The 21,430-nt window shown below is 48.6% G+C and overlaps 1 protein-coding gene across 1 annotated transcript in view; it reads right to left on the reverse strand.

Annotated features, from left to right (window-relative positions):
- Positions 1-394: 394 nt before the first annotated feature.
- The window catches only part of LOC119461636 (uncharacterized), a 51,480-nt gene continuing 30,444 nt past the window's right edge, over positions 395-21,430 (reverse strand). The window contains exons 3-5 of the mRNA XM_037723001.2: positions 18,618-18,685; positions 5,702-5,785; positions 395-689 (exon numbers count right to left, since the gene is read on the reverse strand). Of these exons, the coding sequence (XP_037578929.1) occupies positions 559-689; positions 5,702-5,785; positions 18,618-18,685 (283 nt within the window). The 3' untranslated portion in view covers positions 395-558. The remainder of the gene's footprint in view (positions 690-5,701; positions 5,786-18,617; positions 18,686-21,430) is intronic.

The following is a 21,430-nucleotide window of genomic DNA, read 5'->3' on the forward strand; positions in this document are numbered from 1 at the left end:
CACAGTAAAAAAAATTGGTACCCACAGGTTCTTGACGTGTTTCGACGCACGATGGTAGCATTTAATTCAAAATCCGCAGAAAATTTCTTGCACGACGAGACAGAATCTGCAGAGCCTACATGAAGCACGTCCGCACTCCTCGGCCCCTGAGCCCAATAGTTCTCGAAAACCTTCTCCGGGGTCACTGCAGTTTTCCAAATGTTCGGTAGGAGCCGGGGACTCTGTCACCCGGGAGTCTACAAAATATTCTTTATTGAACTTTTATGATGGGAGACGCAGCATCTTTATTCCTGAAAGCTCATTCACTCTTAAGAAGGAACAGTGTGAGCTTTGTTTTTATTTGTGTTCGATCAATGACTAAGTAAATTGAAATCAGTATACCAAGTAAGCAATCGCCGTGAATACTGAGTTTATTGACGTAACCAAACATTTCTGCATCTAGAGGTTTGGGGTACATCGTACTGGGCTGATGCGAGTGCACAATTCATGCAATGGGTGCATTGAAGAGCCACAATATTGCGCATATTCGTTGTCGCTACGGCCACTGTGCACCTATCCCTAGTTGTAGGCGTCCTTGCATACATCCATGTCGTGAATTGTGGCACCTTCGCCACATACGTCGGCGTACTGCTCCAGACAGCTGGAGGGAATGGACTCCAGGACAGCTTCTGAGACCCACAGTGTGCATTCTGAAAATCAATAAATAAAAACATGCCAGCAGCACCTTCGTTCGAGTTCATGGGACTCGAGAACTTAATTTGCAGGAAAGAGCAACTCTGGTATCACAAATGGCTGAATAGGACAGGTGACATATACGAGTAACAGGCGAATGCGTTTGAGTAAGTCGTTTCAACTAAGTTTCGCAATAATAAAGCTTCCAGCAATCGCGAAGGCAGCAGGCGATTTCGGGTCCCTATCCCATGCCTACGATAATCTTATCCGTGCGTCGAGAGGTTACTTACTTACTTAACCCAAAAATAATTAACAGAAACACCCTAGACTTGGCGGAAAACTGCGGACGTGCATTGCCGCAACCATCGTACCGATAGGAGAAAACGAGCACTTCCTGGTATTTGCAATTGCTCCTAATGGTACAGTAGCGAACTAAAAGTTAGGGTATTTGTCATTCGGGTCCTGTGACGAGGGGAGGTAATTCTGTAAGAGTCCACCTAGTAGACATGTCCATTTCGTCTGCTGCTGAAGTGCTGATTGGCTGTGGCGCCTGGCTCCCGATGAAGCGCACCCCAGCCCAGCCAATCATAACTTCAACAGCTGACGAAATGGACATGCCCACTTGGAGGACTCTAACAGAATACCTCTCCTGGGCTGCTGGGAAGGTTGGTGCTGCGCCATGCCAGACCGCTAGTTTAGGGCAATAGCCTCTTGAACAGGCGATACCATCGTACTTCATTCGTACTGCATAGCTCACCCACCGTGAGTATACTTTGAGTATACCTAGAATGTATCACACGGATACCCGTAATACCAAGCAGTAAGGAAAGTATGTGCAAGCTGTTGAGAGAAATTTTATTGATCAGTGAGCAGGTTAGCCAAACGAAAGGTACGGAATGCTTCTGAAGATTTAATATTTAACAAGAAATTAAGGGATGGGGCAAAAGAAGTAAAAGCGCACATGCTTGCGCTCATACAGAAATTCGGAAATAACTAGCATTGAGCACCATGTAATGAAAATAGTAGCAAGTGGAGCTTTAGGGCACCTTCAATATCTAAAATGTTGTCCATTTCTGTGGCACAGCCAAAAAGACGCATATGGGCAACATTTTGGTCATTGATATGTGTTACGTTACAAAGCATCTCAAAGCGCTAGCTGGCATTACGGAAGAATGGGAAAGCTCGCGCGCCCTAGCACACAGGAAGTGAATCGTTGCTGTGCGACAAGCACTAACTTGCCGGCGGGAAGGGGTATGGTAAGGTTATTATTCTCTCGTGTCACGTATGTGCAGTGTCGCCTAATGGATAGAGGATTCGGCTGCTTCGCTGTGGTATCTGGTTCAAGTACACCATGACATCGCAGGTGTATCACTTTTCTTTAAACACTGAAGATTCCACACGTGAGGTCTGCCCACTGTTTCCAGTTGATCGGGGCATCCAGAGTTTGAGCAACTGTCCTGATCCCCGACTAGATCCAGTCAGGACGACTAAATCTCGCGACTTTTTTTCTGCTTAATAACACAGTATAAACCATATTTTCTTTTCATAAAGCCTGCCACCTCGGTTGAACCTTTTGTCTTCTGTTGCAGTACCACAGAGTTTCGTTTCTTGTCGTGGTGCTAGTTTTGTGTTAGGTCCTAACCATTTACAGCACATTTATTTATTGATTAGCCGTGTTAGCATAGCAATTACTGTATCATCCTCATAAATTTAGACACGGTAGGAGTAACAAAAATGTGCCAAGGTTTCACGCACAGACTGGCAGGCTCCAGGCGCTGACAGTGTCAGTCATCGTCAGCCGACGTTGAAACATTGCTGCAAGTAATCTTGTATTAGCTAGCTCTAAGGCCTTGTGATATTTGAGCCAGATAAGCTCTCCCAGCAAGGTTCTCGGCAAAAAAAGTTTTGAGGTGTCAGTTACCAGAACAGATATGAGCACCCGAAACAACTGCAGCATTTCTTGCAGCGTGAAGCTGCAATCAAGGCACACTTTCTCGCAAAATAATTGCCCTTAATACAACTGCAATGAAAGGACAACGTGTTAGAGGCCGAGATAGACACTTTGTGCTTCAAGAGATCTTTCCCCAAAAAGTTACCTGAATCCCTACGGCTCCTTAATGTTGCTGTACGGGTAGCAGAATGTATGCAAACATTAAACGTGTGGTCCTGGCCACCGGTACTTGCGCTGGTTTTGAAAGACTCCCTGCGTTATTTGTATTGAACTGTGTGACAAAGCGAGTTCTCGATTCTAAATCTTTGTGTTCGATACGACAGAAACGTGTACGAAGCTGATGAGCCACCGTAGATTGCGTCATGCTGAGACAGCGACCAGACCATCATATAGTCATGAGGAAACCCTGAAGTCTTTTCAGCGTTTGCAATTCTCATATTTATCGTCATTGTTAAAGTGAGCTGCTCCTGACCTAATGCCGTAAAGGGCCGGTTCATTACCCGGTATGGGAATTGAAAACAGACAAGCATGGTGCGTGGGTCATGCGCTGGCTGCTCGTGTTTGAAGATTGTCAGACTGCTGTATGACACGAGAACAACAGAAATTTGAAACGAAAGGACAGCTTGGCGACGCGACACTTCAATTGCTCACATCGCCTGTAATTATGAACCAATTTGAAATGCCTGTGGCAAACCACTCAGTATATGAGTATTAGAACTGCCATTGTATTGCCTAAATTTTGGTTGGGGCTGGTTAGGTGCCCTTCCAAGTTACAAAACTTACCGTCACATGCATTTGCCGAACTATTCCGCTTTTTCTATTAGATAGAGAAGCTCAGTAATTCCTTTCATTGTACAGCGGTGACCACATGTGTAGCATAATTGCGACGCATTTTCCACTCATATTTCGCACTGTGCAACAACTTTCTTGTTCTCAGGTTTTCGCTTTGGTCCTCAACTTCAGAAACATGTCGTCACGCTTCTCCCTCGTGGCGTCGATTCTCGAGAGAGGGCGCCGGGTAGCAGCCGTCTATGCGACTGTACATTTTTCAAGTTTTCTCGAAGGTTTTACTTATATTTAGCAATTGCCGGTTGCTGGCTAGAAGTATGCATGCTGCTGAACCTTGAAAAATGCATTTCCCTACTTTCAGCATGCCGCAGAAGAAGAAAGTGGGCGGTTGCGATCGCGGCCACGGCGGCCGCATTTCGACGTGGGTGAAAGGCAAGAACGATCTTGTACTTTGATTTAGGCACACGTTCAACAACCCTCGTTAGTCAAAATTATTCTGGAGTCCCCACTATGGCGTGCGCCACAAACGTGTTGTGGTTCGGGCACAAATAATAAAAGATACCCGAAAATTATTTTAATTTAGAATAATGTTGGCGGGCCAGCGTGATACGTATACCCAGTTGCGACAACACGCTGAAAGATAGCCGCGTCTAACTGACTACTATATTAACTTGGCGAGTTTTCTACGCTTTCTCGTTAAGCACGCGATCATCAGATTTAAGAGTGAACGCGATATTGTATTCCTATCTTTTTACCATCGACATGGCGAATAAAGTGGTGACTAATCTGAGCGTAATCGCGCTAGACTTTTTCACGGTCTTGTCGTTGAGTATAACGCGTGAGGGAGACCATCTATGTGATAAGCAATCCCTTTAGGTCAATGCTGCCTTTATTAGTGGTTTTCTGTGGCGTTGACACTGTCGAAAGTGCCAGCCGCTATTAGAAATTCAGCAGTAGCACTTGGCAAGCGGTCGTGACGCTGCCGCAAAAAAACACATATGAAACTAACAATTTGCAAACATCTCCCGCTCTGTCGATCGGCGTACTCTATAGTAGTGGCATTGACAGCGGGTATTTGGTTCTATGTCACTCTAGTGACGCCACAGCTGCGCACGTGACAAGGTAACTATGCCAAAGCATCCTCGGCAACATATCTGCTGTGCAACTGCGGAAAGCCAATCGATGCGCGCAGTGACATACATGAGAATATGCCGCTAATAAGAGCACAGGCAGGACTAAAAGCACAGTTCGCAGCTTCATATCGTGCAGCCTGTTGCAAAATGATATTCGGCTCGTGTAATATTAGCAGCTATTTTAGTACGGACTAAACGTACTTTTTTCTCGATGTGAGTCATAGTTACCGCTAGAAGGCTGCACCGGAAAACAGACGCACAAAGGACACGCGGCGGCGCGACATTGAGACATGTGTGCTCGTGTGCAGTGCACCCCTTTTAGCTGCAATTATGCGTGACAGCTACTTCCAAATACGCCAAGACGTTCTTTTCCGAGGTGGAGACGACAGTAACACGTTGTATCGATGCATGTATGTGGCCATGGGTATATGTTATCATTATTGCAATTTCTTGCCATGTATCTGTCAGGTGTCGATGCAATACGCACAAAAGCAAATCGGCAAGAATCCAGTGAAAAGCTAAACAAAGGAGGCAGCACTCTCAGTAAAACGACGAAAAAAAATGTGACTGACATAACTTTTCCAGCCTCGAAGCAGGGCAGCAGGGTCCTTAGTGGCCTGCCGCTATAGGCGTGCGCGATCTTCCGAAGAGGTCCTGATGGTGATGAAGGTTTCGTTCGGAATTACAGAGATCATCGCGAAGTCTGAATGTAGAAGCACTAACGTTGCGAGCTAGAAGCCATGTACACAATGAATATGCGGCCAAGGTTCGTTCCATGCGGTTGACGCTTAGTACAAAGTGATTGGCGGCATTTTCCAACATGTTTTGTACGTCTTTCGCGACCAATGTTTTATTCAAGCAAGCGTCATATGCAAGTGTCAATTACTGTACACAAGTATTTCAAGATGTTCGGTATAATTTATGTTGCATTAACATTTGAGCGAGCTTTGATATTGTTTTCTTGCGAAAACGGATTCTCGTTTTCCTTGCCGGGGGAATCATGGCGACTGCATGTGGCAGTAGTGCTGAGGTCTTCAGCACTCTGGAAGCTGCCGAATATATGGAAATGAACGAGCAAGTGGGGCTTAACACACATTAAAACGTACAGGGGCGCACATACTTTACACAGATGCAAACACCACAGTACATTACTTACGGTCTCCGAAGTGAGAAACTTCTAGGACGGCGCAGTCCTTGTAGTCCGTGTAGAGGAATCGGCCGACTTCAACGGGAGCGCTTTCTGCAATTCACAACAGCGCACGGTCGTGAACGTTTCCATTTTTTCTGTACTACTACACAGGAAGACCTTACGCACTTATTTAATCGATTTGTCACTGTAGCCGCAATGACTAAGATTGCGGTGTGTGCATGGACCACCAATTACACTGATTTGATGTAGTGGGGTGTTGATTTCACTACTACCGATGAACACAGGCAAGCGTGCGCATACGTACCTCTCATATTCAGTGCAATGCGGCAATTGTAAATCAAGATAGAATAAACGTAACTGCACTTTACCAAAAACTATAGTGACTTACTTCAGCACCACTATGCGCGCAGTAGTGACCTAGCGCACCAACGGGTGGTCCTCGCTCATGTACGGTGTCCAAGCGACACCTATGTATGAACAAACACATGCATCGGATGCTGGATGGATAGATTTATGGGCGCTATGAGCGTCCTCTTTGAAAAGGGGTGGCGGGTTGGGCCACCAAGCTCATTTTCAAGCTTATTTTTCTTTGTTGTCTCCCTATTTTTTCGGCAACCAATCCTCCAACCACTTTTTACTAATCTCTGTTGGGCACATGTTTACTTTCCCCCTGCTATCTCTGAACCCAAGGGCTTCAAGCAGGCTGTTGAAACGCCCGTTTCAAGTATAGTGGTAGCGTCGTCTGCTACACGGTGCGGCGCATAGAAGCCGACGAGAAAGAGGTTTGAAGGAGTGCGCTTGGCACGCGGAATTTGGTGCATGGACACGAAAAAAGGAAAACAAGAAAGGAAACCCTGAAGACGAGCTGACGTATTGTCTCTTTGTACCAAGGCTTGTCCATCCCCGACGACTAATCCTGCTCTTTCCTTCAAAAAGGCTTTCGCCTCTACATTTGGTGCCGAAACCCGGGAGCAGGACTTCGACTTGGATGGGCCATGGAGTGCTTGAAGAAGATACGTACAGCTAGAAGAGCTCAGCGACTTGTGAAAGAGATAAGCGACCTCACTGAAGCCAACCAGTTCAACCTGGCAACGCTCCGGGCTATCCTTCAGCGTCTCGAGAAGAGCACGAATGAGCTCACGAAAGATCAACGGTGAGCTTCATGCCCAGATGTCCGACGATGAGGTCGTAGCTGACTACGATTCCGTACTTGAATATGAAGACCAGGCCGCAGGTGCCCTGGGACTGCTGCGACACCATATTTTGGAGCTGTCTAATCCTCCGACCACCGGTACAGGTGTTCGTGTAGAGCCGCCGACCATACAACCTACCAGCGCGATGCCTTCTGGCGAGAACGGTCCCCAAGTGAGTGCCCCTGCCGCACTTGAACTAAGACTGCTCAAATTGGACCTGCTGAGATTCGATGGATAAACGATGAAGTGGCAGTCATCTTGGGACGTGTTCCGCCACAACGTGCATGAGAACTCCCGTCTCAGTGACATCGTCAAGTTCCAGTATCTCCGCTCTCTTCTGGACCACCCGGCAGCCAAGGCTATCGCAGGGATCCTTACTACCGAGAACAGTTACACCGATGCCATTGAGATTCCCAAGGAACGTTTCGGGAACGCCAAGATCATCGAGGCAAAATACCTTGAGAACCGGCGTACCCTCACTCCGGTGAGCTCTTCGACCCATGTCACGGGATTGCTGAACCTGTACGATTTAGTACAGGTGAATATAAGAGGACTGAGAGGTCTCGGAGTTCCTGCGTCGTCGTATGCAGCAATGCTCGGCGAAGTTTTAACGAAAGCCATCCCTCAAGGCGTCATGGTAAATTACCATAGACACAGAAGCCTTAAGGTAAATGACGATCAGAACTTAAGGCCAACAGCGGAGGAAGACCTTGAAGATCTAGTGCAGTATTTTCGCGTCGAGGTTGACTGCAGGGAGAAAACAGCTCACGGTCCATTAGAGGGATCCAGCAGACAGTACCTGCGGCCCGGATCCGGTCGTCGACAGACACCAGCGTCATCGGCAGCAGTGCTTAAGAACAGTGCCACTGGAACGTGCGTCTTTTGCGAGAGGCGTCATGCAACATCAGAATGTGACTCCTCCTTGGACCACAACGAGAAAAGGCGTCTGCTCACGGCAAGCGGCAGCTGTTTCCGGTGCACTACCAAGGGGCATCGTGCCCAGGATTGCCGCCGCAAGGTTAGTTGCACCCACTGCGCCGGCAGACATGCCTCATCTATGTGTTATAAGACCAGATCACAGGCGGTTACACCTGAATCAAAGCAGTCTCTCAGCAGCGCATCGCTGCATGCTACACAAGTAGACAGCAAGAACCATTGCAGATTTGACACTGCTATTCTACTCCAGACGTTTAGAGCATGGATGCGGGGCTGCAGTCTCTGCTGCTATGTACAAGGCGTTCTTGACAGCGGCAACCAACGTACTTTTGTTAGCCAAGAACTATCGCGCAAACTGAAGCTCGAAGTCATAGATGAAGTTGACTTATGCATACGTGTCTTTGGCCATCAAAGTCCCAGCCGCACTGCACGACGAGTCAGTTTGCACTGCAAGCTTGCACTGAAGAGTCAGTTTGACGGGACCCTTGTGGAAATTGAGGCTATTGAAATCCCACACATTTGCGAGGATATTGTGGAGATTCCGCATGACAACGACTTTGTGAAGATAATAAAGAGTCGTTGTAGGCCCCTCGCTGACGCGGTTGATTATCCTGGAACACTACAGGAACAAAGAATTAGTTTGCTAATCGGGGCAGACCAGAGTTGGAAAATATTAAGAGAAGAAGTGACATGGGATGAGGCCCACAAAGAACTGGTTGCTAGGAGATCGGCACTCGGATGGGTATTGCAAGGCCCACTTAGCAACGACAGGTGTCTCAATCGACGGATGCAGACGAATGTGTGTGTGCTTCGTACTTCGTGTTGCATGATCGACGATTTGTCAACATCACTGCAGAAATTCTGGCAGGTTGAGAGTTTGGGTATAACTGATCAAACAGATTCGTGTGAACATGATAATACTGTTTGGAAAGAATTTAATAACAATGTTAAGCTGTGCGACCATCGCTACGAAGTAAGCCTCCCTTGGAAGGCGCTTGATGTCGAACTTAAAGACAACGGAATGGTAGCGATTAAAAGGTTACAGTGCCTCCTCCACCGACTGTCCAAGAGCGAAGACTTTCTCCTTCAATACGATACGGTGGTCACGCAGTATCCCAAAGATAGTCATGCAGAACCCGTACCTTCGCACGATACAGTCGATGACAAGACGTATTGGATGCCACATCACGAAGTCATCAAGGAGTCTTCCACGACTACAAAGTTACGGGTCGTTTTTGATGCGTCACCACGTGCGGCCGGAGCGACATCCTTGAATGATTATCCAGAGAAAGGCCCCAACGTCAACAAAAACCTGTTGAAGATGTTATCGCTTCGCATACATAAGATTGGATCCTTCACGACGTGGAAGCCGTTCATCCGTAATCGAGCCTCTGAAATGCAAGACCTAACAGTTCCTCCAGAATGGAACCACTGCTCTGGAAGGGTCAGCCCTGCAGACTTGATTTCCTGGGGCACGTCAGCGCGTTCGCTCTGTACCAACGACGTCTGGTGGAGAGGGCCTACTTGGCTTGCGACGCGGACCGCATTTCATCGACAACAACTGTAGAGACCTGCCCACAACTTGTGATAGAATAATGTGCGCCCGATACTGTCCTACTACATGCGTCAACTGAGCACCACCCTGCACTCTTCGACTTGAGCAGATATAGCTCCTGGACTAGTGTCCTTAGAGTGACCGCCTGGATCCTAAGGTTGGCCGATGGTTCCAGACGACTAAGACGTCAGAAGGAAAATGTGCTACTGACTGAAGAAATTTCCAGAGCGGAAGTTTACTGGTATTCCTACATCCGAACCCAAGCTTTCTCAACGGAAATAGAATCTCTGAAAGCTTGGCGCGCCATCGAAACATCATCGCGGATAAAAGATCTCCGCCCATTTCTTGGGGAGGACGACAGACATCTACGCATAATAACACGACTACAGAACGCAGTTACTCAGCCTAGCACCAAGAACCCTCTACTGCTTCCTGGCGATCACCGAGTGACGCAGCTGATCGCCCACAGTGCTCACAAGCGTCTCTTCCACGCTGGAATAGCAGTTACAGTGGCAGAGCTACGGCAGAGATTCTGGACTGTGGCCGCCAGGCAGTGCGTGAAGAAAGTGATCGCGAAGTGCTCATGGTGTGCTTGTTTCGGCGCGAAACCTGCCTGTGTCCCAATGGCACCACTGCCTGTAGAGCGCGTGCAAATGGCTCAGCCTTTTGACACAGTAGGAGTGGATTTTGCGGAGCCGATATATGTGACAGGTGAACCTGTTGTCAAAGCACATGCTGTCATCTTTACGTGTGCCGTAGTACGAGTCATTCATCTAGAGATTGTAACACTTGCTAACACTGAATGCTTTCTAGAAGCTTTTCACCGATTCACCTCTCGCCGCGGCTACCCCCGTGTTGTTTATTCTGACAATGCGTTATGCCTTAAGCGTGCTTCGCGAGAGCTTCGTGCGTTATATGAACTCTTACGAGGCAGTGCAGTTGGAGACTATTTTTGTTTACATGGACATGTCATGGAAGTTTTCGCCAGAACGCGCTCTGATGGGGTGGTTCGTGCCAGTCTCTTGAAATTGTCGAACGGCCAGGTAGTCTCGCGACCAGTGCAGCGCTTGTATCCTTTAGAAATGTGCCCCTAGCACATCTCGCGCCGGGAGTGTTGAAACACCCGTTTCAAGTATAGTGGTAGCGTCGTCTGCTACACGGTGCGGCACATAGAAGCCGACGAGAAAGGGGTTTGAAGGAGTGCGCGTGGCACGCGGAATTCGGTGCATAGACACGAAAAAAGGAAAAGAAGAAAGGAAACCCTGAAGACGAGCTGACGTATTGTCTCTTTGTATCAAGGCTTGTCCGTCCCCGACGACGAAGCCCGCTCTTTCCTTCGAAAAGGCTTTCGCCTTTACACAGGCCAGGGGAGCATAAACCGACAGTTGGGTAATATGTTCACATTCCAATAAAACATGTCCTGTAGTTTCCCTAGCCTAACCGCAGCAAACACATATGCTTATTCTTCCTCTCTTACTATGCGTTTAACGTTCTATGTTGCGATGTGGCGTATTATACCAGTCGCATACTTGCTGGCTAGCTTCCTAGTTATTTTCCTCCAACGTGTGTCAATATTTTTCCTGTAAAACAATTTACGGCAGAACTCAACTCACGACGACTGTCGATGGTGATACGAATAGCAATCGAGGAATGTAGCTACAGACCTCTGACTTCAAGCAAACAACCACATTTCCCAATGTAAGTCCGGGATCTATTACACCTTTCCACATATCCTGGAGCACCTCCGGAAGACGTTTAGCCATACAACCGGTCAGCTGTAGCCTTTACCATGTCCTGCCAGCCCTTTTGAACGCATTGGAATCGACCTTTATGGACCGCTTACGTGCTCTGTTACTGGCAGTCGCTGGATAATTGCTGCGGTGGACCATCTCACGCGACACGCAGAAACAGCTCCACTCCCAGCGGCTGGTGCTCGTGACGTCGCTTCCTTCATATTGCGCCATTTCACACTCCGTCATGGTGCGCCACGGTAACTGCTGAGCGACAGAGGCCGTGTGTTTTTGTCTAACGTCATACAACGTGCGGCCGGAGCGACATCCTTGAATGATCATCCAGAGAAAGGCCCCAACGTCAACAAAGACCTGTTAAAGATGTTATCGCTTCGCATACATAAGAGCTCCTCCGCTCATGCCGTATTGTTCATCGCACATCTACTGCCTACGATCCTCAAACGAATGGGATCACGGAACGTTTCAACCATGCGCTGGGTGACATGCTGTCAGTGTACATTGATTCTGCTCATTCCAACTGGGACGTCATTCTCCCCTCCGTGACTTATGCGTATAACACCGCGACACAGTCTATGACAGGGTTTTCACCATTTTTTTCCCTTTTATACAGCTGTGCACCATCCTCCACACTTGACACAATTTTACCGTACCGCCCGGACGCCTCCGAATTCAGTCCAATTTCTGACGTCGCTCAGCATACTGTCATCAGCTGGCGCGCTCGTCAGCTGGCGCGCTCGTTCCGGTCCGACAACCAACCCCTCCAGAAAGATCGCCGCGACACCAATCAGCATGTGCAGAGTTTTGCCGTTGAATCCCTCGTCTGGCTCCGAATACCTTTCAACTCTCCTAGCCTCACTCCCAAGTTCGCTGCCAAGTACTACGGGTCGAACCACGTCACCAAGCGCCGGTCTCATGTCACTTACGTCATTGAGCCGTTCAATCCCTCCTCGGACAAGCGCTGTCTCGGTCGCGACACGGTCCACGTCAGCCGCATCAAGCCGCATCACGACCCTCTCATCCTTTCGTCGCCTTGAGTCGCCAGGATGGCTCCCCTTCGCCGCCGGGGTTAGTGTAATGAAGAAGACCAGGGGGCAAGCAGTAGTGGAGCGCTCGCATAGATTTAGGGCGTCAGCGCAGATCACGAGCTGTTGGCGCCGAGACCGTTGCTCTCTTGTGACTGTGCTGGTTTTTCGCCTGCCGCTTGCCGTCGGTACATCTCCTTAACACCAGCGACACTTTCATGCCCTTTATCAAGCTGTATCTTCACATCTGTATATTACATTGTATCTTCGCATTTCTAATGTATATTTTGCCGAACTGTTTTTCAGTGAAGCTGTTAAGGGCTCACTCTTCGATGGTCGCGTCCGGCAATAAAAAAACACCGCATATCCAAAGGGTGAATGATGATGAGTGGGCGAAGCTCCGGAGGGAATCATCGGTAAACCGTGAATCTTCCGTGTAATTCACCCACTCTCGCCGCACTAAATCGAACGATTGACTTCCACCAATGACACGCGCCATATGTGACGTCATTCCTATTTTATAACAGCGCCCTTCATTATAATTGCACCATCTCCCGCTTAAGGGGACGCTAGCACAAACGCGTTGGAAACGTGCAGTACTCTCTAGTAAGGGGGAGAGGCCACAGCGTCTTACGCAGCCGTTTACACATGCCGGAACGTGCACCGCGTTTGCCGACGCCATCACATGACTGCTGAGAGAGTATAACCCCCGTATTCATAAACGCTCCTCGACTTGAACTTGACTTGCCACCGCCTTGAACGCGTTTCGAACGCGCTGCCCAAGGCGGTGGCAAGTCAAGTTCAAGTCGAGGAGCGTTTATGAATACGGGGGTAAGGCGGAGAGGCCACAGCGTCTTACACCAGCTTCTTACACGGGCCGTAACGCGCTAGCACAAACGCGTTAGAAACGCGCAGCCTTTCGTTAATGTGCCGCGCGTTCGGAAGCGAGGGGTCCCTGGTTCGATTCCGCGCTACGGACACAACTTTCGGAATTTTTTTTTTTCATAAAAGTAGACGTGGTCACCTACTACGACGACGACTACTACTACTACTACATACTACAGAGGAGGGACATACCCACACCCTAAGGAGCTTCGCCCCTAAAAAAAAAAAAAACTCTCATTGGCCGTATGCTGTATGTGCGAGTGAAAGTGCGCGAGGGCGAGGGACGCGCGCTTTTCCGAGTAGTAGTAGAGGTTGAGGAAAAGAGAAAAGATGCATGTTTCTGCAGCCCTTATAGGGAGCACGGCTCAGCATCTGAGGGGCGGGGAAGGGGGGATAGAAAGTAAGAAAAGTGGAATAAGGGGAGGGAGAGGGTAGTCGTCATCGTCTCGGGCAGGGTGCCCTCACAGTCGGTCAGCCAGCAACGAATCGGCAAGGTAACAGAGTACGACCTTGAATACCCTGCTGGAACTGCGGGCTGGGAAGAGCAGGTCCGTGCTGGAGGCTGACGGCAGGCCCATGCGGCGTAGTTGAGCCACCATGGTGGCTCGGTATTGGTTGAGTGCGGGGCAGAAACATAGGAGGTGCTCCAGAGTTTCGTCTTCCCCGCACTGTGTGCAGGCTGGCGAGTCGGTTATACCCAGGCGGAAGCTCCGGGCGGCTGTCCAGCAGCAGCCAATCCGTAGGCGTAGCAGGAGGGATGTCTCCCTCCTTGTCAGTCCCCGATCCGGGAGCCGTGTCGGGGGATTCCGCCTCGCCACGCGTGCGTCGGGGTGACAGCTCAGCAGCAGTCGCTGAAAGGTGCTCCTGGAGTAGTCTGAGGCAATGACTGCCGGGCTGATCGCCGTGTCCATGCCGTGTGCCTCTTTTGCGAAGGCATCTGCCTCTTCATTGCCCGGGATTCCCACGTGTGCAGGGATCCAGTGCAACGAGACATCGGTGCCACTGGCGCGGAGGGCGTAAAGCTTGGTTACCAAGAGGGCTGCACTAAGGCCAGCCCTCTCCGGGAGACACACGGCCTGGAGAGCTGCTCTTGAGTCGCTGGCCACCGCCACAGGTACTCCAGGAGGGTCTGCTGCCAGCAGGTCTGCGGCCAGGTGAAGGCCTGCCATCTCAGCAGCGGTGGAGCTGGCCGAGAAGGAGAGTCGGCAAGTCGATGCCCTGCCGAGCGCGGGGGCCACACAGGCTGCAGTGGCGGAGCCGGTGTCGGGGAGGACGGAGCCGTCCGTGAAGACGAGTAGTCTGCCCGTCAGCTCTTCCTCCAGCTTAGAGGTGGCCACCTGCAGGAGTGTGCAGCTGGAAGAACGGCGCTTGGAGTGTCCCTCCAGCGGGGTGCAGATGACCAAGGGCCTCTCGTGTGGTGGTGGGAGTCGCACCGCTGGAGGTACCTGACCGACCACTGTCTGGTAGGTCTCGACCAGGCTCCCCATTCTGGAAGAGGGTCGGCTGGCCAGGCGGTTGAGTAGGGGTTCTCCGTCAGGGGCGTGGGCCAGCCTGTCAATGTGCAGCAAGCCACGCTGCTGCAGCAAGAGAGACAAAGGCCACGCTCCTGCCTCTGCAAGCGTTGCCGCTATCTGTGAGGACCGGGGTAGCCCCAGCACGCTCCTGATGAAGCCCCGGTGGAGTTGTTCCAGACGTTTCAGCCGGGTTGGTGAAAGGGTGAGCAGTGGCAGGGCATAGAGCAGCCTGGAGGTGGCGCTTTCCCGAGGAGCGAACGCACTGCGGAGAGCAAACACGACTTCCTAGTGGAAGGCGAGTGGTGGTTGAGGAGGGCATCGAGGCACCCTAGACTGTGCACACGGTGTGCATGCCCGTTCTCTCACTGAAGTACATGCGCGCAGTCCTGCCAGCCTCTGCCGCCGACTCTCTTTGGGCGCCGGGCGGCTGCGCGCACCGTATCTTTACAGTGCCTAGAATATACTTGTAAGTATATTCTAGGCACTGTAGTATCTTCACAGCGATCTGCAACACGGCTCCTACCTTTCTTTGTATGCGCTATGCTTTCGCCGCTCCGTTTCCGTTGAAGCGATATAACGCAGGAATGTTCGCCCGCTGCTGCTGCAGCACTTGCTCGCGCCAGCGTTTTGACAGCGGTTGTGTGTGGTCACACAAACAACGCGCAGAACTGTTGTCGACGGCGGCGGCGTATTGCCCGCGTTCGCACAGAACGCGCGCGGCGTTGGTGACGTGTTTATGAAGAACGTGCCAACCTATGCCATACACCTTGTGGCGGTGTACCGTAGCGACCATAAGGCCACGGTCCCTGTAGTCACTAAAGAAATGAAAACCACTGGATCATATATATTTCTCATTCATTAATAGTTCAAATAACCAATTTCACCATGACATCTTAATAGTCATAATTGCAAATACGCAATTCCCACCATAGTACAGGTTCGCTGGTCTTCCATCTCCACCCCAGTGGAAGGGCTGATAGATTTTTTTATACGGACTCTTGGTTGCGACTATAATTTCGGTGCAATTACTCACAATACACGACCGGTAACAGCTGCTCCTGTACAATCTATTGCAACGAAGGACAGCATCATTCAGGTTTTTCCCTGGCCATTGCATATGTACCAATATGTAAACAAGGCTCTGGAATGGCAAAGATTCATCAAAATATTCGTGCTCAGCTCGTTCATTTCATGGCCTTTACGTTTTTCAAATCAACTGCATGCACTGCGTTGCTGGTATCGAACTGATATAGTTCAAAATTTTGCGTGATATTTTATTTACTTAATAAATAGCCAAACATTCATGGAAGCATTGATATCAGTTACTTCTGCCACATTTTTTTCGGACATACACATATATTATTTTATGAAAAAATACATATTCTACTTGTCTTCACAGTGCGTAACGTTCAAGAATTCGTTTGCAGCATCTAATACACAATGGCTTAGGCAATGGCAATGCCGTTAGTATTCATGTACTTAATCTCTTGACAAATTCTATAAGGCGGAGGCCACATTGCAACGTTAGCCCCTCCCCCGGACTAGATTTCTGGCTATGCCACTGTCATGAGCATTGGCTCGAACGTCGTCGTCTTCTTGAGCAGCTCGCTCGTTGGCACCCCTCAGATTGCGCTCGTGCTCGCGCTCGGAACACGCTCCGCACGCGCTTGTGCCACTTCTCCCGCGTCCGTCGTCGCCATCTTCTTCCACAGCTGGCTGCGTTGTCGCTCATCATTCCAGCGTAGAATTTCACTTGTCTTCTGTCGTGATAATGGGGAGGCCGTGTTTACGCGGGTATGAGCCATTGGTTAATGGGGTATGAGCCTTTCATTGTCTTATAAGTTTGAAGCAATTTTATGGAAATCCATTCAGAATTAACGCGCTGGGGAAAGGGCTCGTCGTCGACGTGCCGATTCTAGCATGAGGGCTTCCGAAGCCCAGGCGAAACGTCAGCGAAGAGCCGCGGACCCCGACTTGCGGTAGCGCGATGTTGAGGCCAAACGTCAGCATCGTCTTGCCCTCCAGGAACCCGACAACGGTGGTGAACGCCTCGGCAACGCTAGCGCCGACTTCCCCCGTGCGACGACCTGGTTTCAACGCAGTTTTCTCAACGGGAACTTCGGAGCCAGCTGCAGTGGTTGTGGTTCGAGCAAAACGTGGTGCTTGTCCGTGAAATTCGTTCGGAGGAACACCGAAGAAACACATGACAAGCTTCGCTTACGCCCATTTCCTCGACAGGGGAGGGGCTACTGATTTTTTTAAACGTGCACCTAAATCTAAGTGCACTAGCGTTTTTTTTTTTTCGCTCCCGTCGAAATGCGGCTGTCACGGTTGAGTGAACCCGCGACCTCTAGCACGGCCATAGCCGTCAAGCTACCGCGGCGGGCATAGAAGTGCTGATTTGATGTACGACCCCTACCGTAGAGTCGCCTTAACCCTACGCTGTTTTAATGCGGCTTTGCGTCTGCACTCCCTGCGTCTGTTGGCCGCTTGACAAATTTGTATGTTGTTTATTCTTCACAAATAACAGAAGTGTAGCGTCCCTTCCGTTTGCGCGCAACCGCTGTTTCCTTACCTTCTCACGTCAACTTTTCCCTCTCCCACCCTCTCCCCCTTCGTGGGAACTGCGAGAGTGACATCACTCGTTTCCCGACTGCATCGGTTGTACCCATTCTCTGCCACCGCTTGCCCCTCCTTTCTACCGTTCTATCTACGTCCCCTCTGGACGTGCACGTTAGCAGAAAGGTAAGCGCTGCAGTTTCTGCAATGCTTTTGAGGGGGGTCACGGATAATTGTAGTGCACAAACGGCTTATGCGACGACACCCAGAGAGCTCCAGAGGGTATTGTGCACATGCCACGCAATGGAAAGGTCCAAACGAGTTTCTCGTGCCCAGTTTCCTCTCTGCCACGCTCCGGCATGCATGTATATGCATGGCAATGGATTGCTATACAGCGATCCTGTGGATGTGAAGAAACAAATTTTTTCACCCTAATGCTCTGTTTGTGCTTTTAATAAACAACGTTTCATAACGTACTATGTAATGACGCAAACTCGCTAACTTTAGGACTACTAGGATGTAAACATCGTTTTATAAGAATTGTGATAACGGCTGTTCAGTATTCGAAAACTATTCGAAAACTATTCGATTCAATTCGCTTTCGGCACAGTTCGATTGGTATTCGATTCAGTCTCAAAATTCACTATTCGCAGAACCACTTTAGGTTTAATAAAGGAAAGTTTGATCCAGTTTGACCAAGACACCAGGAAAATAAATAAATAATGGTAATATACTTGAATCGTAATGGTTTAGCGTAAGCGAATTGATAGCGGTTTCTCATTTGACCTGATTGCGATTAACATCTAATCTGAGAATCAATCGTATCCCGCACAGTTTGCAATTTCCCTGCCACATAAAAGGGGGGAAGGGGATAAGTGGAATGTCAATTTTCTGCTCCGTTGTATGTGCTATATCCACTCGCTTCATTCGTTTTGGACCTTGTAATGTATGAACTGTACAAAAGAGTGGTGGCTGTTTTATATTCGCTCTATATTTTTGAATTTGATTCTCCGAAGCTTTAGAAATAAAAAAACGTAATTACAGCCATAGTATTTGCACAAAGGTTTAGTACTCTATTACAAACATTGTCCGCAGCAGTCATTGGAATTCATTGCTTTCTTTTTATTGCAGTTGAAATGCCATTCATATCGTCTCGACACTTTGAAAGCGTCAGCATTGCGGCACATCAAGTGTATTTGAATAAGGAGGGCCCGAGCAGATCTTAACTTACGTTAGGCGAGTTGTTTATACTTTTTGCCCCACTGCGGCAAATTGACAGTGCTATTTGCTGAGATCTTATTTTTGTCAGATTTGTAATGTAGAAATTTCAGTAACGTAATTGCAATGGTGATCTGTTGTTTGCTGAAACCAGGTCAGTTAAGCTGTTTAATGTTAGTTATACGAATGCTTGCTTGTTTCACTCGCTGGTTGCTCTGTTCCTTTAATCAGTTAAGTATGCGCATCATTACGCTATGAAATATTTAAAAAATATTCTTGCTGTGCTTACTTGAGCCGACGGTGAACAGGCTGACATCAGGTGTATCTCCCGGCATGTGGTAAAACGGAATGTGCTGTCTGTAAATACAAAGAAGTACAGCTGTTATCCGGCTAAGAGTTAAGCTTGCGGAAAACTATGCAGACTTCGACCGATTATACGTTATTTACCTTACAGTGCTAAATATTTCATCTCTTGTACCGTTATATCGTGGCACCAAAGAAACGCTGCATTCTTTGATGTCTTCACTCATACTATTTTGAAAAGTTTCAGTCGTCACGTGAAGGTTAACATATTCTCGGAGATACTAACACTGAACACATACAGGATAAAATCAGGAAGGCAACACTGTGATCGGTCAAAAGGTCGAGATTTTGAAGTATATCGATCGCGAAACTTCCGTCTTAACCGCACTTTTGAGAACAGTTACGGTGTTTCATCTGACATACTTGCGTCTAAGAAATGACTATGAGGGAATGGGCAAAATTGTATAATACGGAAACTTGCAAACCTGGACTTTAAGGTTATTACGGCATATATTCTATATACTTTACAAAAGCGTGACTCATTGAAATGCTTCGAACACTAACAAATTTATGCTTAGACATCCTCGCTAACCACAGTTCAATTGGCATTATGTTTCTATTGTGATCGTGTCCTCTGCGTAAAATCTTGCTAGACAAAATGCCGTTTTTTTTTTTCACTGCCGAAGCCAAACATGTTTATCAAGGGTCTCGCACTTGACCGGTGAGGGGGCAAGTGAGTGTTGTCACACTTCGTTTTATGCGAGGTGTCCTGGTAGGAATAAAGTTCGGGGATAGGGGTGTCCCATGCCAAAAGGGTCACGTACCCCTCCCTGGCCAGGGCCTGGTTCTTTCACTACTTTTCAGTCTTTGGTATTCAGTTAACTTGAGTTAAGTTATTGCTCTCAGTTGTCGGATTGGTCGCAAATTGCAGATGCGCCTTCTTTCGCATCTCTTTTATTCGGCGTTCTTTCGCTAAGGCAAGACTATCTGCGTTCTTTTGTTTTCGTTTTTGTTCCTGTAATAACGATCCTGCTCGAAAGCCTCGTTATGCTTTACGATGTACTGTGCAGCTGTAAGGCTCGCGATTGGCAGACTATGTAGCGATGATGAAGCAGATAGTAGGACTAGATAATGCGTTTGATGCACACAAATAACGATAATGAGAACACGCACTCATCATAACTCATGACTTTGTTCACTTGGAATAGCGAGGATCTTCTAAACAAAATTGTCATAAAATGTGCCTAAAATAATAAACAAACGATATTGCTAATAAACAAAGCTTTATTATAAAGGAAGGCTACACAGTGTACGCTAAAAAAGGTGAACCTACATACAGCCCTTTATTTCGAGAACACAGAGACAGGTACTGGAAGCATCACACTCGGAGAGAATAAAACATGGCAGGCAGCACGTGATGTGGTATTAAGTTTGTAGGAACGACACACTAGGACAAGACGTCTAACTGCGAAGCCTAACTACCAGCCGTGTCGTGCTCGTGCGCACAGCCACACAACGCGCATCTTTATTCTCTTTATCTTACGCTTCCTAATTCCACAATCCTCTTTATGCTGTCAGAAGAGGGCGCTGCAGGCCTAATTGAAGCTTTTATTGGTGCTTGCGAAGAACGCTGTTCTTGTTTAACATCCATTTGCAGACATAGCGCACACCACGTTGGACACATTTGCACCGGGAAGCGCCTAGGTACACATAAACTTTTGACGCGCGAGCGCGTGAATCCCACGTCTGACGACACAAGAATGATGACGATGAAACGAGGGTGACTATATTATCTATGAGGGTGTAACGACGAGGGCATGACGAGAATCAGATCAAGAAGGTAAAATAACGATCATGGAACGTCCGCGTTTACGTAGATCACCTGCCACCGCTGTACGCCTTGCTTCGCACTAGATCCGGAAACAGTCTGCACTATGCCTGGCATCAAACAACCGTGCAGGACAGCACCTTCGTATACCTTGTGTTTCTACGACTTTAGGCAATATTTAAAATTGCCGTTTTGAAATAAAACGACAGTTCCATCCCTGGACGTGCTGTCAGTAGGTGGCAACCATGGAGGTGATACTTGGCAATTAGTCGCTAATTTACAAACATTAAATCATTCACTTTTAAACTTTTTTGTTTTAGATCTAGAATGATGGGATTACCCGCGGAACTGTGGCACGACGAATTTCGGCTATCAGAGCACGCCAAACCGAAACTTGGAGGTTGCAGGAAGCGCAAAGCCGCGCCCCTCGAGGCGACGTTCTGCTTACGTCACCCAGCAGCGGGTAGTCAGCGCGCTGCGAGAACGCCACCTGATAGCAGAAGGCCTGTTCACTCCGATCCATGACGCCATGCTACCTGGCCCCAAATTTCCATTGCCAAGGCTGGCGTGACGAAAGCGGTGACGTCAAAATCACGGTTGCTCACTTGGGAGCAACCCCATTAGATTCGACGGCAGTCGCGCCAGCTAGCATGACGTCATGGATTGGAGTGAACAGTCTTGTACTATCAGGCGGTGTTGGCTGAGACAGCACGAGGCACGGAGCCGCAGCGCTAAAATTTATTTATCCTCATTGTGAAACAACAGTGCTATAGAAACGAACACTTGGAACATTGAAACACTTTTGAACATTGCAAGAAAACGTTGATGATCTGTTAGCGATCGAAGCTCCTGTGAACATGTGAACAAAATATTAGAGTTCTACATGCAGCAGGGAATTTGAATTTCAGTTTCAAAAGCATTGAAAAACTAGTTGTTCTTGCTTGCGCAATGTCCTCATGCTGCGTCATTGC

This window comes from Dermacentor silvarum, chromosome 8 (genome assembly GCF_013339745.2).
Source record: "Dermacentor silvarum isolate Dsil-2018 chromosome 8, BIME_Dsil_1.4, whole genome shotgun sequence".
Taxonomy (NCBI): domain Eukaryota; kingdom Metazoa; phylum Arthropoda; class Arachnida; order Ixodida; family Ixodidae; genus Dermacentor; species Dermacentor silvarum.